A 19,301-nucleotide genomic window follows, 5' to 3' on the forward strand; every position below is an offset into this window, starting at 1 on the left:
CCACTTTGTTCAACTGAGTCAAGTCGATGCAAAATCGATAGGACTCTCCACTTCTTCGGACTATAATGAGCCCAGAGCACCAAGCCTTTGGCTTGTCTACTCGACTTATGAAGCCTGCCAGCTTTAGTTTATCCGTACGACTACATTTTCCAAGGCAGCCATCATCTGCCCAACAACCTTCCTAGATAAAGTTGCATCCCACCTGTCATTATGAAAAAATAATGTTCTGCTTTCTCACTCTGAAGACCTCTGGCACTGCATAGTTACACACAAACACAACAAACACACAAGAGAATAAGGCAAGATGTTCACACCGATGATGTGCTCACTACCAACTGGCTGTCATTTCTTCTTCCAATTGTACTGTTACGTTTTTTTGCATCACAAACACAACACACAAACACAAGAGAATAAGGCAAAACGTTCACACCGATAATGCGCTCACTACCAACTGGCTGTTATTTGTGATACGAAGAAGAAGAAAGCATCACAAAAAATTGTAAGGGTACAATAAGAAGAAGAAGAAGAAATAAGAGCCAGTTGGTAGTGAGCGCATCATCGGTGAAATAAAAATGAATACATGAAGTTCCTTTCAGTAGGAAATCCTACAAGGCACATTTAGTGAGAAAGCGTATGGTCTAAGCCGGATAGTGTACTCATCCTTCAGCATGCCGTCTAAGTGTTCAGCATGCAACGTTTTGCCAGGGTCTTCATTGAGAAACTCAGCTTGTTCAACAACTTGTAATGCTGGTAGTTCTAGGAGAGGTAAAGACAACATAAAGGTGCTGAGTGCCAGTTTTTCCTTTCCATTAAAGTTGCGCCGAGTATGAGCCAACATTGAAAAGTGGTTGTCCTCCAGGGCCTGTAAGAGTCAACCTTGAATGGCACGGTATCTCTTGTCCGATGACTGGACAGTGGATGCAGTTAAGCTTGACCTGTTTGGCCTTACATGAGCAGCAGACCCCTTTTGATGCAGAAGGAACTTAGAGCTGGACAGTCGAGATGTGAATGAGATGCACAGCTGGAAAAATTGCCCGTACACGACTCGCGTAGGTACTTGGCTTATGGTTGCGTCACATGAAACTTCGCATTACAATGCTATTAACCTTTGCTCTTTATCTGCATATCAGACTGACAATCCAAGCATCTCTTGACTGTCAATTTTACGTTTCAACACAGCTTACCTGAAAATAGGGCGTCACTAGGCTAATTACAAATTGGTGACAACAAAAGGCGCTCTTTCACTTCGGCTGAGGGATAGCTGCAACACTTGACAAGCCCGCAAAGTTCGGTGTGTAACTGTCAACGTTATTACCGAGCAGAACTGAACACATTTGTGAAAATGCGAGCATTCATACAACTCGCTTGCAGGGTGCATGAAGTGGGTGGAGCAATGTCCGCATTGCAAGAAACAAGCGACAGAGCGTCAAGCAAGAACTATCAAGAAATGGGCGAGCTTCTGTGCCCACACACAACAAAAGAGAGCGTACCGTTCTTTCCACTGACGCTTCGCTGAGTCCGAAAAATGTGGCATAGTCCTCGTAACACGTGCGCTACGTCTGTCAGCTTCTTAGATTTGTGAAGTCAAATGATGCAGGCAGCTGCAAGTTTATGCTGAACCACTTGCCCTTAGGCAGCTTGCTGGCCACTGCGCTGCCATCAACGATGTCGGTATCAGACGTGACACTCATGTCGTTTGTCTCGGCTGGTGACTTAACTGGTATTGCAGAAGGAAACCCTTCTGACACTATGTTGTGTCGTTCAGTAACAGCCCAGGTCTCGGGGAGATGTGCGGGAGCTGTCAAAGGGACAGACAGGCACACAGCTGATCCTGACCAGAACAAGTCACCTCCTTTATTTGCATATACCGTATTTACTCGCACAATCCTCGCACTTTTTTTCGCAGAAAATCGGTGCGAAGTTAGGGGGTGCGATAATTACGCGGGGAAAATTTTTGAACAATGCTTTGGAGTGCTGAAAGCAAATGTAAATAGGCTGTGAACCGGGGTTCTCAAGCCAGCTATTGTAAATTTAACCAAAACTTTAATTGCAAGCAGGACTTACGTTTGTAATAAAACCACAGAGACGACAAACACTAGCTGCAGAAACACTTTATTTGCGAAGGCTGGCCGCCCGCAACATCACCATCACTCAGAGTCCGCGGAGTCCACGTCGACATTGCCATCGCTATCGCTGGTCGCTGCTTCGTCGGCTTCCTCAGCTTCATTCTCTTCATCTTCGTCCTACACCAAGTGGTCTTCTGTCGCGTCCAGGGCATTGGAAATGCCAGTTTTCTTGAAACTCTTCACGACCACGTCAGCGCCAATCATGCTCCATGCATCTGCTACCCAGCTGCACAGCAGCTCCACAGATGAACCGCGTGGCCCACCCGTTACTTGCCCGGAAATCTTGCGCCGAGATGCCTTCTTTCCTTGCAATTACGCGCGCCTGCTTCCGCATCTATTGACACGGCGCAACCATCCGCCCGTAGAGCCTTAATGTAGTCCAGAAGTGCAGTTTCAACCCCAGGAAACTTTCCCGTCTTCGGACCACGGAAGGCACGCCGTCTTGCTGGTTGCCTTGAGCTTGTCGTGCTGCCGTCTCCAGTAGCGGACACAAAACTCGTTGACTCCGAAGTGTCTGCTGGCAGCGCGGTTGCCGTGCTCCAAAGCTTACTCGACAGCTTTTAGCTTAAAGGCAGCGGTGTAGCTTGCGTATCGCCCCATGGCGAAGCGGCACCGAGAGCACGGTGACAAAAGTAGCACGCACTGAGCGAGGCCTACGAAAGTCTTCGCAAAATGGCAGAACTATGCGCGGAACTCGGGAGACCGTGCGGCGGTACCAGAGGAACAAAACTGACGAAACAGTTTCCTTGACGTTTCCTTCTCGAGGCGCTCGGAGTGGTCGGAGCTGGTGATGATGATTGTCGGTTGGGTCAGGTAGCGCCTCCTGGTAGCGCACGCACCTAACGGGGCCAGCTAGTTTCAGTAGCACTTGAAAGATGGCGCTCGCTACGCGTAGTTGACTGCCGCGGTGCAACATGTCGACTCTCGCGGCAATGATGTTGGGGATGCGATGATTATGCGAGGAAAAAAAAAAATTCCAATTTTCGATAGGCAATGTGGGGGGTGCGAGCATTATGCGAGTAAATACGGTATATACACAAAACACCTCACCGCATGGAACATTAGCAGAATGGCGGCAACCTCTACAGGCAAAACAAGAGGCACAATGGCATTGACTAATTGGTAGAACTGTTCTCTGGCAAGTGGTAGCTGGCAGGTTGTTATGGGACATGGCCGATTTAGCAGGTGCTGCCAAGTCAAAACCTGGCTTCACAGTCAATTCAAATTGCAGGCATGTTGGGTGCTCTGTGTGGGAGATCAGTAATAACGTAGCAACAAGGATCCACAAAAGTAGCCAAAGCATTGATGCTACCTTGGAAACTGACCCTGGCAACATTTAACGCTAGAAACCTAGCTAGTGAAGCTAGTTTAGCAGTGCTGTTAGAGGAACTTCAGGGTATGAAATGGGATGTCATAAAGTTTAGTGAGGTTAGGAGGCGAATGAGGCATATACTGTACTGAAGGAGGGGCACGTACTGTGTTATCGAGGTTTACCGGAGAGGCGACAACTAGGAGTAGGTTTCCTTGTCAATAAGTACATAGCGGGTAATATAGATGAATTCTATAGTAATAATGAGAGGGTGGCAGGCATCGTTATTAGGCTTAATAAGCGATATAAACTGAAGGTTGTACAGGCCTATGCACCTACATATAGTTATGATGACCAGGCAGTTGAAAGCTTCTATGAAGATCTAGAATCGGCAATGCGAAAAGTAAAGACGCAGTATGCTGTACTAATGAGCGACTCCAATGCTAAGGTAGGGAAAAAGCAGGCAGGAGGCCAAGCAGTAGCTGACTATGACTTTCTAGGAATAGCAGGTGGGAGTTACTAGTTGAGTTTGTAGAGCGCAATAACTTGGGAATCATGAATACCTTCTCCAACAAAACGGAAGAACCGGAAATGGACATGGAAAAGTCCTAACGTGGCGACTAAAAATGAAATTGACTTCATACTGTGTTCAACCCCTGCCATTATGCAAGATGTAGAGGTAATCGCGAAAGTGCGATGCAGTGACCACAGGATGGTGAGGTCCCGAATTAGCCTAAATCTGAAGAAGGAACGCAACAGATTAGTAAGAAAGAAATCTATCAACGAAATAGCGGTGAGGGGGAGGGCAGAAGAGTTCAGGATCTCGCTACAGAATAGATATTCAGCTCTAACCGAGGATAGCGACACTACCCTAGAAGCAATGAACAATAATTTCAGAGATATCATTACTGAGTGCGCGGTAAAAGTAGGCGGTAGGATAGTTAGAGAGGACACCGGTAAGCTGTCTAGGGAGACCAAAAATTTGATTAAGAAACGCCAGAGTATGAAAGCTTCCAATCCAACAGACCAGATAGAACTGGCCGAGATATCAAAGCTAATCAACAAGCGCAAGGTGGCTGATATAAGGAAGTATAGCATGGAGAAAAATGAGCATGCAGTAGAGAACGGGGGAAGCCTTAAAACGGTAAAGAAGAAATTGGGCATAGGCAAAAACCGGATGTATGCGATAAGGGACAAGGCAGGCAATGTCATCACGAATATGGACAACATAGTCAAAGTAGCCGAGCAGTTCTATACAGATCTCTACAGTAGTCAGGACCGTAATGAGATTGGCGGTAGGGAAAAACAGTCAGACGTTCCACCAGTGACGAAGGACGAGGTCAAGAAAGCACTAGAAACTATGAAAAGGGGAAATCAGCTGGAGAGGATCAGATAACTACAGATTTGCTGAAGGACGGGGGTGGATATCGTGCTAGAAAAACTGGCCACCCTGTATACGCAGTGCCTGGTGTCATCGACGGTACCGGAACCTTGGAAGAATGCAAACATTATCATCATTCACAAGAAAGGGGACTCTAAGGACCTTAAAAACTACAGAATAATCAGCTTACTGTCTGTTACGTATAAGGTATTTACTAAGGTAATTGCTAATGAAATCAGGACTACCTTAGATTGCAATCAAGCAAAGGTTCAAGCAGGGTTTCGGAAATGGTACTCTACTATCGATCATATCCATAATATCAATCAGGTGATAGAAAAATGCTCGGAATACAACCAGCCCTTATACATAGCATTCATTGATTACGAAAAAGCATTTGACTCAGTTGAAACCTCGGCGGTGATGCAGGCATTGCGAAATCAGGGGGTAGACGAGCCATATGTGAAAGTGCTGGAAGATATAGTGGCTGCACAGCAACCATAGTTCTGCATAAAGAAAGTAACAAAATTCTCATAGAGAAAGGAGTTAGGCAAGGAGACACGATCTCCCCAGTACTATTCACAGCCTGCTTAGAGGAAGTATTCAGAGACTTGGAATGGGAGCAGTTAGGGATAAGGGTAGATGGAGAATGCCTCAGTAATCTGCGATTTGCTGATGACATTGCCTTATTAAGCAACTCGGGGGATGAACTGCAAATAATGATTGATGACCTAGACAGAAAAAGTAGAAAGGTAGGCTTGAAAATCAATATGCAGAAGACTAAGATAATGTTCAACAGCCTCAAGAAGGAACAGCAGTTTACATTATGTAGCGAAGTACTGGAAGTAGCAGGCGAATATGTCTACTTAAGACAGGTAGTAACCGCAGATCCGGACCATGAAAGGGAAATAACAAGAAGAATAAGATTGGGATGGAGCGCAATTGGCAAGCACTTGCAGATTATGACTAGCAGCTTACCGGTATCGCTCAAGAGGAAAGTATGCAACAGTTGCATCCTACCTGTACTCACCTATGGGGCTGAAACATGGAGGCTAACCAAGAGGGTTCTACTTAAGTTGAGGTCAATGCAGAGGGCTACGGAACAAAAAATAGTAAGAGTAACATTAAGAGATAGGAAGCGTGCAGAGTGGGTCAGAGAAATAACTCAAGCTACCGACATTCTAGTGGAAATTAAGAAGAAGAAATGGGCATGGGCAGGACATGTAGTGCAAAGAGAGGATAACCGATGGTCGCTTAGGGTAACAAACTGGATTACAACGAAAGGAAAGCGTAGCAGGGGGCGGCAGAAAGTTAGGTGGGCGGATGAGGTTAAGATGTTCGCAGGGGTCAAGTGGATGCAGATAGCAAAGAACCGGGTTAATTGGAGAAATATGGGAGAGGCCTTCGCCCTGCAGTGGGTATAGTCAGGCTGATGATGATGATAATGATGAAAGGGGCTACATGGGCCTTTGTCTTTAGAAACTGATTTTAAAAATCTGTTGCTCCTTGTCTACCAGACTGCTAAGTTTCTCATCTCTAAGGTCAGTATATTAGTACTACCAATTTATGCTATCGAATGTCGCCCGAATTTCAGTTGAAATAGGCCCCAAGGCTGAATTAACGAGAATTTATTGTACTCGGCAATGACCTCGCAGCTCCACCCAATTTCATGCAGGTCCTTCTTGTACAGATAACCAGCTTACAAATTTCTGTATGAAATTTACACTGGATTTTTCAGTACAGTACATGTACACTTCTGTGCAATTCTAATTGAATTTTATCTGCAAATACATCTGAATTCTAAAATGTTTGCTATTGTTTTTATTCTTAGTTTTTTTTTCATTGCTCAGGTATGCGATATCTGACTCAATATTCAAAGACATTTTTTCCTCCTATTCGTATTCAAAAATTTCTATATCAGCACACCCCCAAGAAAAACAAAACAAAAACCGCTGTAAAGAAAGTAAAGTTGTAGTCGTCGGAAAAGCAATGAAACGCAAAATTATATCGTAACGAAACAAAGCATGCAACTCACAATGCTTTTAGATCTCTGCACATAAGAAAACGTAAATGCACCCCTGTAATCTTTAAAACCTCACTCCACCTTGGGGAATGTGGGGATCCTCCCTTAAGGGAGGATGCGGGGATCGGATCATCAAATTGCAAATATAATTGATTTTAGAAAAGTTAGCTTTTCGACAACTACAACACTAATTCTATCATGCACTGAAATATTTCACCCAAGAACAAATTCTAAGTGCTCCAAATAAACATACAATGTAATGTACAGCGGTAGTCAAAAGTTCCCAGGCCGCTCCGAATGGCCGGGGAGCGGTTGCTGTCCGCCATCGCAGCGCTGCTATCAGATGTGCGCCCCGCCGCGCTCCGGTGGCAAGGGTATGCACTGAGGGGGTTCAGCCCCTTCGTTCTCGCTCTCCTTGATGACAAAGCAGTGGAAAACATTAAATCTGCTAGTGTAACAGAGGTATCTTGTACGGCAACATAGCGCCCCGCAGAGGCATATTGACCACTATGTCAAGTTGCTCACTAAATAAAGTGTAAGAATGGGGGGTTTATTCAGCGGATCAACAGGACTTGATCAGCAGGACTGAGCAGATCAGCTTCGAACACAGCGGCAGCGAACACAGGCAGATCCAGCACGCGCAGCGATCACGATGCCACTGACTGGCATGTTCCTTGTGCACTTCTTCCTCTTCACAATTACCCGCGGGACGAAGAGGAGACATCCTGGCGACTTACGGTGTGAGCAAGACGGCAGGGTCGTAATAGGGTTTGAGGCGCTGGACGTGAACAATCTCGCGTCCGCGCCGGCGTAGATCATGGGACGGCGTAACAGGTTCCACCACATAATTAACCGGAGAGGTGCGCTCCAGAACACGGTATGGGCCATGATATTTAGCAAGAAATTTTGAAGACAGTCCAGGGGCATTGGAAGGTATCCATAGCCACACAAGAGCGCCAGACGAGAAGTGCGGTGTCGAGTGTTGGCTGTCATGGTTGGATTTATGGCGGTACTGGGTGTTGGCCGTGAATGCGCGGGCGATTTGTCGACAGTCTTCCGCATGCTGGGCTGCTTGAGACGCAGGTGTATACTCTGATATGTCTGGCTGATACGGGAGTATGGTGTCGATTGTTGCAGAGGGGTGACGGCCGTAGAGGAGAAAAAAAGGAGAGAAGCCAGTAGTAGACTGCGTTGCGGTATTGTATGCGTACGTGACATACGGAAGGACGAGGTCCCAGTTTGAGTGGTTGGAGGAGATGTACATAGAGAGCATGTCGCCAAGGGTACGATTAAAACGCTCAGTGAGGCCATTAGTCTGGGGATGATAGGCGGAGGTGGTTCTATGAATTATGTTGCACTTGGTGAGCAAGGCTTTTACAACATCACTCAAGAAAACGCGTCCTCTGTCGCTGAGCAGCTCTCGAGGTGCGCCATGGCGAAGAACAAATCGCTGCAAAATGAAGGAAGCTACTTCTGACGCTGTGGCAGATGGAAGTGCGGCGGTTTCTGCATACCTCGTCAGATGATCAACGGCTACGATAGCCCAGCGGTTGCCGGCCGCAGTGTAGGGAAGCGGCCCGTACAAATCAATGCCGACGCGGTCGAAAGGACGTGGTGGGATGGGTAACGGCAGCAACTCTCCAGCAGAACGTTGAGGAGATGGCTTGCGACGTTGACAGGTGAGGCATGAGCGAACGTACTTGAGTACAAAGGTGTACATACCCCGCCAGTAGTAACGCAGCCGGAGACGAGTGTATGTCTTGAAGACGCCCGCGTGACCGGATTGTGGGTCAGCGTGGAAATAGTCACAAATTTGCGAACGTAGCTGCCGGGGAATAACTAGCAACCACTTGCGGCCATCTGCACAGTAGTTGCGGCGGTAGAGGAGGTTATCACGAATGGCGAAGTGGGAAGCATGGCGGCGGAGAGCACGCGATGGAGAAGCAGCTGTAGGATTGGAGATAAAATCGAGGATAGAGTTTATCCAAGGATCTTGCCGCTGCGCTGACGGCATGTCATTGATGTGAAGCGATGGCGGGGAGTCGTCGGAAGGGGAAAGGCTCGCGACCTCAGCTGTAAGGGGGCAGCGGGAAAGTGCATCGGCATCGTGATGTTTGCGGCCAGAGCGGTAAACAACGCGGACATCATATTCCTGAAGGCGAAGAGCCCATCTTGCCAGTCTGCCGGACGGGTCTTTCAGTGAGGAAAGCCAGCAAAGCGCATGGTGGTCCGTCACTACGTCAAAAGGGCGACCATAGAGGTAAGGGCGGAATTTAGTAAGAGCCCAAATAATCGCTAAGCATTCTTTTTCAGTGACAGAGTAATTGGATTCAGCCTTCGTGAGTGTACGGCTAGCATAGGCGACCACGTATTCAGCATAACCTGCTTTGCGCTGAGCGAGCACAGCGCCGAGACCAATACCACTGGCGTCTGTGTGGACCTCAGTAGGCGCTGTGGGGTCGAAATGACGTAGGACAGGCGGTGCCGTGAGGATATGTCGTAAAGCATTGAAGGCATCGTCGCACGCTGGTGACCACGACGAAAGGTCGGAACTGCCGGACAGAAGTTCTGTCAAGGGAGCAGCAATGGAAGCAAAATTCTTAATAAAGCGGCGAAAGTAAGAGCACAGCCCGAGGAAGCTACGTAGATCTTTGATGGAAGTCGGTTTGGGAAAGGCTGTTACGGCACGAAGTTTGGCAGGGTCTGGAGATACACCTTCTTTGGAAACAACGTGGCCGAGAATGTTGAGCTGGCGGGCGGCAAAACGACATTTTTTTCAAATTCAGCTGCAGTCCGGCATCAGATAGGCAGGTCAAAACGTGCTTCAGACGGTAGAGGTGTGTGTCAAAGTCACGAGAAAAGACGACAATGTCATCGAGGTAGCAGAGGCATGTCTTCCACTTTAGGCCACGCAAAATGGTGTCCATCATCCGCTCAAATGTTGCCGGAGCATTACAAAGGCCAAACGGCATAACTGTGAATTCGTACAAGCCGTCGGGAGTTACAAAGGCAGTTTTGGGGCGATCAGCCGCTTCCAAGGGGACTTGCCAGTACCCGGAACGTAAATCTAGGGAAGAAAAGAGTTCGGCGCCTTGCAAACAATCGAGAGCGTCGTCGATGCGCGGGAGAGGATAGACGTCCTTTCGCGTTATCTTATTAAGGCGGCGATAATCGACACAGAAGCGGATAGAACCATCTTTCTTTTTTACAAGGACAACAGGTGAGGCCCAAGGGCTGCTTGAGGGCTGAATCACGCCATTCTGGATCATTAGGTCGACTTGCTCTTCTATAGCCTGGCGTTCGGTTGCAGACACACGATAGGGACGCTGTCGTAGTGGCGCGTGGTTGCCGGTGTCGATGCGATGAGTGACTGTAGAAGTTTGACCCAAAGAACTTTGATGAGAGTCGAAGGAGGAGCGAAAGTGATGTAGTAGGTTCAAAAGCTGAGTGCGCTGCTCTGGAGGAAGATCGGCATCGATGGAACGGAGAAACAAGTCTGTAGAGGGGGGAGCGGGCGCAATTGAAGGGGGGCTGAGCGCAGTCACGGCACAGTGCGGCGCGTCGTCAGGTTCCTCAGAGATCAGAAGAGATGCGATTGGCTGGATACTTCCGAGACATTCGCCATGGCGCAAAGCAGTAGGGGAGTTAAATGGGTTAGAGACCCATAACATGGAAAAGCCAGCGGAAATAGCGAGCACTGCGTAGGGCAATGGAAGGCACTTGCGGCGCAGGAAAGTATGGGCTGGTGTGAAGAGAACGGTGTCATCGCTAAGAGATGCACAAGCGACACGAACAAGCACTGAAGAGCAGGGAGGAAGGTCGATATCTTCGGCGACGAGGGCTTTAGCACCGGAATTTGACTGATCAGCGTCTGGTAAGGCATCGGGCATAGTCGAGAACCCCACTTCAGCTCGAGCACAATCGATAATAGCAGCATGACGCGACAGGAAATCCCAGCCTAAAATTACAGCGTGCGAGCAACTTGGCAGCACGACGAACTCAATCGTATAAAGGGAATTTTGAATAACTACTCGAGCGGTGCACGCTGCTAAAGGCTTGATATGCTGAGCGCTGGCCGTTCGCAACGAAAGTCCCGCAATTGGCGTCTTCACTTTCTTTAAAGTGCGACATAGTTTTGCGTCCATTACCGAAATTGCAGCACCAGTGTCAATTAGAGCCATGACAGCAACACCCTCGACGAAAACTTCAATTAGGTTTGTCGGCGACAGATGAGGACTTGGGAAGTTCGACTGGGTCGCAGTTCTCGCCTCAGGAACTGCGGCCTCTAGTTTTCCTCATGTGAAGCGTTCTGTCGACGTCGCATCGGAGAGATAGAGCGGCGTCGCGGCGACGGTGAACGGCGGTCGGACATGGCTGAGCGGTCTGGGGAGAACTGAGGGCCAGCTGGAGGCTCAGTAGGCGCGGAATACTGAGGCGTCGGAGACCAGTATGCAGAACCATGAGTAGGTGGTGCCGACACCGGGAGACGGTTGCGGCAGTAACGAGAAATGTGTCCAGCAAGCCCGCAAGTGTAACAGATTGGCCGGTTATCCGTCGTGCGCCAGGGATTACGTGGTCTTGGAGCCGGTCGCATAAACTGCGCAGGTTCTCGCGCAGGCGCAGGAGGCGGCTGAACGTAGGCTGGTGGCGGTGGAGCATATGCAGGTGGCTGTCGGGCCGCAACAGCCGCATAAGTTAACGGCGCTGTAACAGGCATGGGTTGAGGGGCTGGGGGAAGAGATTCAGCTACCTGTTCTTGAATAATGTGGCGCAAACTAGGAGCTAGGTTTGAGGAAGGTTCTTGATGGCAGGATATAAGGGAGAGCTGTCGAGCAACTTCTTCCCGAATGAAGCTCTTAATTTGTGGTAGGAGCGCAGAATGTTCACATGGATCTGTCAGGCCAGCAAGGGACTCGGAGTGCATGGTGTTCGCGCGAGTTATGGCCCTTTGTTTTCGCAGTTCATCATAACTTTGACACAGTGTGACCACTTGTGCGACGGTGCGGATATCTCGAGCCGACAGCATCTGAAAGGCATCGTCATCGATGCCTTGCAGAATGTGCTTGATCTTCTCGGCCTCTGACATGTGTGGGTTAATGCGCTTGCACAGGTCGACGACGTCCTCGATATAGCTCGTGAAATTTTCGCCAGCTTGCTGAGACCGCGTACGCAAGCGCTGTTCAGCGCGGAGTTTCCTCACAGCTGGTCGGCCGAAGACTTCAGAGAAGCTGGCTTTAAACGCGGACCATGATGGAATGTCCGCTTCATGGTTTCGAAACCATAGGTTTGCTACGCCGGTGAGATAGAAAATGACGTTGCTTAACTTTGTTTCCGCGTCCCATTTGTTGTAAACGCTTACTCGTTCATAGGATGTGAGCCAGTCCTCGACATCGTGGTCGTCAGTGCCGCTGAAGATGGCGGGGTCACGCTGGCGGAGGGAGCCGGGGCAGATGATGGCAGAGCCAACTTGTACGGCTTGGTGGTTGACGTCCTCAGGCATCGCAGGAGGTGGTAATGTACGGCTGCGGAGTTCCAGGGCGAGAGGATAGATCTTGACCGGCAGCTCCACCAAATGTAAGAATGGGGGGTTTATTCAGCGGATCAACAGGACTTGATCAGCAGGACTGAGCAGATCAGCTTCGAACACAGCGGCAGCGAACACAGGCAGATCCAGCACGCGCAGCGATCACGATGCCACTGACTGGCATGTTCCTTGTGCACTTCTTCCTCTTCACAAAAGTAACATTTTTTGCGTGAATTCGTTTTTCGGACTGCCCAGTTTTCCAGACGCCGTCCCGGCCCCTTGAGGGTCCGAAAAATCGATCGGCAACTGTATCTCCTTTCCAATCTTTTGTATTGTCATCGTCTGCATTTTTGATGGGCAACGCAAAAGTGACGACGCAGAGCTATAATCCCATTGCGGTCAGGGACGCATATATATATATATATATATATATATATATATATATAGATACCGGGTGTACCAGCTAACTTGAACCAAGGGTTACAAAATAATATATTTGAGGTAAGTCAGTGCAACCAAATGCATACAACTGCCAGCCTGTTTGTGCACTACAGGCAATTTTTTGTTTTGCAATTACTTAATTAGCTAATTATGTTAATTTGTCTAATTTAATAAATATCGACTTTAGACCAAAAATGTGAATTGGAAAGTTGTAGAGCACCTTCAGAAACCCCCATTCCATTAATTGCGATAAAGAAAGTCTCACGTGCATCTTTTTTTCCGGGCTCAGAAGAAAGCCCGCGAAATACAAATAATACCACGTGACTAGTGCATTTGTGCGCCGCGATTGTGGTGCTCTCAGTCGTGGTTTGAGCGAACGAAATTAGCTGCGGCCGTGTCTTCCTGGCCCCGTTAAAGCGGCAGGCCAATATGCCTGCGATGGCTTCTTCGCCCGGTTCAGAGAGCCGGCCCACGTGACGGTGCAGTAGCAGCGAGAGCGGCGAGCCGACAGCACCGAGATTCTAACAAGGCCTCCTTCTCTCCCATCAGCGAACGTCACGACAAACGGATGAGCGATAAGGTATCAGCCACTGTATCTGCGCATACATGCTTGGGTAAAGGGCGAGATGACATCATGTGACTCGACTAAAATTAGCGCTACACCTTCATTTGCCGGTTCTTTATCGTCATCCGCCTGTCGTGATGTAGGCTGCTGCGGTGCGCAGGTCTGGCCAAAATTGCGGTGGCGACGGGCGAGCTTGAGCTCACTCGAACCATCGCCAACATTTCTGCCTGCCGCGCAACGGGACCATCGGGTCACGGCCACAGTTGATTTCGTTCGCTTAAACCACGACTGAGAGCACCACAATCGCGGCGCACAAATGCGCTAGTCACGTGGTATTATTTGCATTTCGCGGGCTTTCTTCTGAGCCCGGAAAAAAAGATACACGTGAGACTTTCTTTATCGCAATTAATGGAATGGGGGTTTCTGAAGGTGCTCTACAACTTTCCAATTCACATTTTTGGTCCAAAGTCGATATTTAATAAATTACAAAAATTAACATAATTAGCTAATTAAGTAATTGCAAAACAAAAAATTGCCTGTAGTGCACGAACAGGCTGGCAATTGTATGCAATTGGTTGCACTGACTTACCTCAAATATATTATTTTGTAACCCTTGGTTCAAGTTAGCTGGGACACCCGGTATATATATATATATATATATATATATATATATATGTATATATTGAGAAGGTGCATGACAGCCTAAGCGCTAACAAAAGCAGAAATGTCTGCAGCCCAGTGGCAACACCAACGCAAATACAGGTAATCTCATATATTGACTATATGCATCTGCAGCGGTGAAGTATATATCCGTCCGCCCGACAAGAATCATAGAGCCAAAAACCCAGGGACAGGTTGAATAGCATGTCACTTATTATCAAACATTTGTGACATGATCTCGCGTTGTTAAACGCATTCGCTGCCCGCCTGTTTTCTGCCAACTGGGTATAGTACTCTTTCGATTCTCTTGAAAGCAGGAAGGCGAGTGCAGGCGCTCAAAAAAGCAACTGTGACAGTTTATACTGCGCATAATCTATGACATACTTCGCAGAAATGTCAATAACATGTCAATAACATGTGCTGAATCCCCAACAATAGCGGGTCGGCACACGCGTGAGGATACTGAACAAATACAGTCGAACCTGGATATATCGAACCCGGTTATATCGAATTTTGGTTATATCGAATTCACGAAATATCCCCTTGAAAATCCCATGTAAACGTATGGGAAAGCCGCGTCATATATCGAATTCAATTTCACCGGTCGTTCGATATATCGAACTCCGCACCACGCACTGGAAAGTGTGCCTTTTCCAAAGACAATCGCATCACCCTCGGTCGTTTGCCGTGTGACGTTTTCAAGCTACGCGCGGAAAGAATGAGAGGGGACCGTTCGGCGACGGCTGGCCTAGGGCAGCGCCGCGCCCATTCCCCAAAGGTGCGCGCACCTGCGGTTATAGTTTCCCGCGACGTTTGCAAGCCATTTGCGCGAATGAACCACGGAGAACCAGTGGGAACGAGAGGGAAAAAACGCGATAGAGCGAAGCGCAAGGGTGTGCCCATTCTTTTGCCGAGCTATCTCTCTCCTTCCTCTCTCTCGGCCTTCGTTCGCAGTAGCACGCGCTACGCATGCGCCAAGCCAGCTCAGCCCGTTTTCAGACAGAACGTCGGACGCTTTCTCCAGCATGTGTGGCGAACCCTCTGCACTCAGCGGCTGACGTGGCTATGGCGCTTACGGACGTTAAGAAGCAGCAGATCCTCTCCCTCACTTCTTTTTTTTTTTTTTTTTGCGAGAGTCGTTTATTTTTATCGTTGTGCTTTACACGCGGCGCGTAACGTAAGATATGGCGGCTGCGGAAGTTAAGAAGTGGCAGTTTCTTTCTTTCTTTTTTTTTTTTTTTTTGCAGGAGTCATTTATCCTTGCATGTATGGATCCACGAAAGCACGCGGTCAACTGCGATCATGACACTGGCTTTTGGCATTTGTCGCTTCAAACAGCCTTTAGCTATCACTCTTTCTAATGATTTTGTGGCAGTAGACTACGCCCGCCCCAAGCGTGGCGTGATAAGTCTAACCAGGCTTGTGCAATCAAGCCATCGCAGGCACTCTGCCAAGTTCACTCCCCGCCACTGCAGGAACTATCAAAAAATAAACACGCCGCGACGTTATCGCTGCGCAGCATCTTGGCACGCTGCCAAGAAATGAGCTGTGGATGAGATGACTGAAACGGAGTGGCGCGCACCATCGACATGGAAGCGAAAACGCTTGCGATTTCTGCTGCGGTGACACAGAAACCTTGTTTGCGCTGCCGGAGTGGCTCGAGCAGCGAGAGGGACGCAGTTCCAACAAGTTGGAAATTTTTCACTCTGTCGCTGCCGCTCGTCGCTGAGATCGCTCAATCGCTTGCATGTAAGCAAGCTGGCCTAACACTTTTATTTTCAGATTCTAGGGTGCAAAAGTGGAGGGTGGGGGAGTGGGTTGAGTGCGTGACAAATACGGTATCGTTTTTTCGCATCGTCAGTGCCGTCACAAGCCGATTTCTGTGCAACAAATTATCGATATATCGAACTATTTCGCGAATCCCTTCGAGTTCGATATATCCGGGTTCGGCTGTACAAGGACTGAGATGAACTGGATATAACGCAACAAAGAAAACCCTTCAGAAGCACAAGCAAACAATACGTCTTTATACCCCGATCCGTGTGCAGTAAATTGCCATCAAACGGCACTATTAAAGAAGGCACAGCGACGGTCCTGCATGCTGTGAAATAGCCGATGTCAAGGTAAACGATTTATCGTACGCCAAAATGACGAAAAGTACAGAGAAGCTTGCATAGTACAGCTAAATATTGAGGCCAGCATCATACTTCACTACGGCGAACAGTCGTCTGCCGAGCCACAGGCTGTAGCGCAGTGGAATCCGAAGAAGGAATCGCGAAGGCGTGCGCCACACTCACTTTTTCACTGCTTTGTCATCTACGAGAGCAAGAAAGAAGGGGCTGAACTGCCTTTCAAGCGCATGCCCTCGCCACCGGCACGCAGCGGGACGCGCGTCTGATAGCAGCGCCGCGATAGCGGAGAGCAACCGCTCCCCGGCCATTCGGAGCGGCTTGGAAACTTTTGACCACCCCTGTAATAGGCAATGTATGCTAGTTTAGAACTTCAAGGCATGTTTTCTCAAAAGTTTGTTTTGAGCATATCCCCTTGCTCATAAAAAAACATAGCATCGCAATGAATGCACAGATTGGAATACCGTTGCTTTGATGTAATTGCTGACATAAGCTTTGCATCAAGACAGTCATATACCTCTGTCACACGAGCAGATTTAATGTTATTCGAATCGAATGTCATTCGATGCATCGAATGTCATTCGGTTTCTTTCGGTGCTACACAGTAAAATATAATGTCATTCGCAAATGGTGGCAATTACGATCGGCTATAAAAAAATGCTGTACTTAAGGAACATCAGTGCGCATAAAAGGCGTTTGAAATCACTGTGTAACATTTTAAAGCTGATCAAAACATTTCTGTACGATAACTCAAGCGAAAAACATTACTCTTGGCTGTGCTGTAGCACTTGAGCCATAAAAATCCAAGCCAAGCATCGAGTCACCCACAGATCCGATAAATGTAAACAAGCAATATGGCTGAACACAGCGGAGCGCAGATACACAGTGCGGAGACACACGGAGACACGTAGAGCATGCATTTGGCGTCCAAACTGTGAGGCGCTCAGTCAAAACTTTAAATAGTTCCGAGATAAACATATGGGGAGATGCGGCCACTAAGGAACACAGAGCCCAAAATGATTCAAGAAGGACTTTTTGTTGGGCTAGTTGGTGCAGCATTTTTTAACAAAAGGACAAAGCGCTAACGACACATTCACAAGATAGAGGACACGGACAAGCGCTTGTCCGTGTCCTCTATCTTGTGAATGTGTCGTTAGCGCTTTGTCCTTTTGCCCAAAATGATCGTGAGTTGCTGCCATGACTGGACCACTGCTGTGACCGAGAGTAATGGCGTTCCGCGAGAGCCTGCAGTGCTAATAATTTTACACCTAAATTAACAGGTTTTAAAACAAAACTTTAGAAATATAATTTTTAAATTTAAATGTGCGCAGAATATGTTGTTGGGTTACTTGTTTCTGCTGCGTATCTGGCGTCAAGAGTACACATTCGGTTCGCGATCGAATGCGAATGAGTTCCCCAAACTCATTAGATGAAGAATGTCATTCGAACCTAATGACATTAAATTTTCTCGTGTAGCACGGGAATAATGACATTAGATGCTAATGTCATTCAATACGAATGACATTGAATTTGCTCGTGTGACAGAGGTATTAGATTTACCGTCCAGACTCACATTATTTTATTAACAAATAATTAGGTCATGATGCATTCTAAACATTAGGAGAAGGTGAATACTGCATCCTTTAAAAAAGAGAGCAGGGAAATTGAAAAAGAATGTCTTCATTTAGACCACCCTTCTTATTAAATATTAAGGCCATTTACAGATCCACAGCCAATGTTCTAGCTATGCTAGCCTTTCCACGAGCAAGCAATGTGGGAACAACATGTAAACTATAGTAAAACCTAAAAATGCTGAAGATATCACATCGAAACTTTATACCTGACTGCTTGATGCTATTTCAAGTCAGTGTACTAATTTGGATCACTCCAAGTCCATTATTAAGAAAGTTGCCTCAGATTGCCTCATCCCCCCTTAAGCCCGGTTCACAAAATTGGAACAGTTAGAAATCTGTCTGGTAAGAGTGTTTTCACATAGTGTTGCCGACCCTGTCACACCGCTTCAACACAAACTGTGTGGAAACAAGGTTTTGTTGCCCGCCTACACGGAATGGAGACTTCTACGGGAGCCCTTGGGAGACCCTGTGTCACAGTGGAAAAGCAACTTTGGCAACACTACTCCGCTGCCTCTCTAGCGTAGCTGCCCGTGTGCTCTCTTCTGTGGGTGACTCCTATGAATGGAAGAGGAGGGGAACCACGGCAGCCCCACCACAGCTGGTTTCAATATGACACCCCGCCCAACTGCTTGCAAGACGCCGTACAAGAATGCAATGAAGGGGAGGCTTTTTTTTTTTTTTCAAGTGCTGTTTGCAAGCATTGAAACCATTAAATAATGATCAATCATCGTTAAGTGCATGCTGTGGCATTGCACTGTCGCCGGATTTTCGCTCTGCTCAAGCCACACACTGCTGACGGACACTGTTTGCGTGTAGTTTTCACTGCCCAAGTCTGTCATACCGAGGCAACTCGCTGGTAACCTGCCTTGTTTCTCAGCTGTTTGTGCAGTGTGACAAGCTGTGTGGAAACAAGCTCGTTGGAAGATGTTTCTGGCTTGTAGGCGGAAGTGTTTTGCTCAAAACAATGTTATGTTCCCGCACTGTGAACCGGGCTTTAAGAAGCATCTTGCTCCCAGAAGCCAGAGCGGGGACTCTTCCTACCGTGTCGTCAGGTGCCCGGTAGTAGAAAAAGGTGCGTCCCACGAGGGCCCCCCAGCAACGCCGGGCATGCCCATGCTTCACCTTGGTCACCCAGCCATCCACTGTGGGCCGGCCGCCACCTTCACCGTGGCTGCTGACACCCGGCTGCCTCGTACCAAGGACATGCTGCAGCACTGCATCAGTGTACGTTAAAAGCACAGTCACAGACAGGAACCTTGAATGCAGAAAAGTTATTTGCAAGGGATAGCCGAACTCAACCCAGAACCCCAACCACAGCAAAAAGCGCACAGAGGAAGCGAAGAAAGACACCTCCTGAGCTGAGGAGTGGCAGAATGGGAAAAAAAGAGGTTGATTTGTATACGCCCATACACAAAGAGACCCGCGGGCATTTTTCTGTGGCTACATATGCAGCGATTTCCCAAATTTTCCAAATAGAGTAGAAGCTGAGTGCTTGTCTGTCCTATGAGTCCC

At 48.0% G+C, this 19,301-nt stretch overlaps 1 protein-coding gene across 5 annotated transcripts in view; it reads right to left on the reverse strand.

The window, feature by feature from the left end:
• Positions 1-19,301, reverse strand: part of LOC146175281 (uncharacterized protein CG43867) — a 429,718-nt gene that overhangs the window by 203,238 nt on the left and 207,179 nt on the right. For all 5 annotated transcript variants that reach the window (XM_084584707.1, XM_084584708.1, XM_084584706.1 and 2 more), the window contains exon 13: positions 18,831-19,003. In XM_084584707.1, the coding sequence (XP_084440833.1) occupies positions 18,831-19,003 (173 nt within the window). The remainder of the gene's footprint in view (positions 1-18,830; positions 19,004-19,301) is intronic.

Source organism: Amblyomma maculatum, chromosome 11, assembly GCF_055883805.1.
Source record: "Amblyomma maculatum isolate TAMU_Amacu chromosome 11, ASM5588380v1, whole genome shotgun sequence".
NCBI lineage: Eukaryota > Metazoa > Arthropoda > Arachnida > Ixodida > Ixodidae > Amblyomma > Amblyomma maculatum.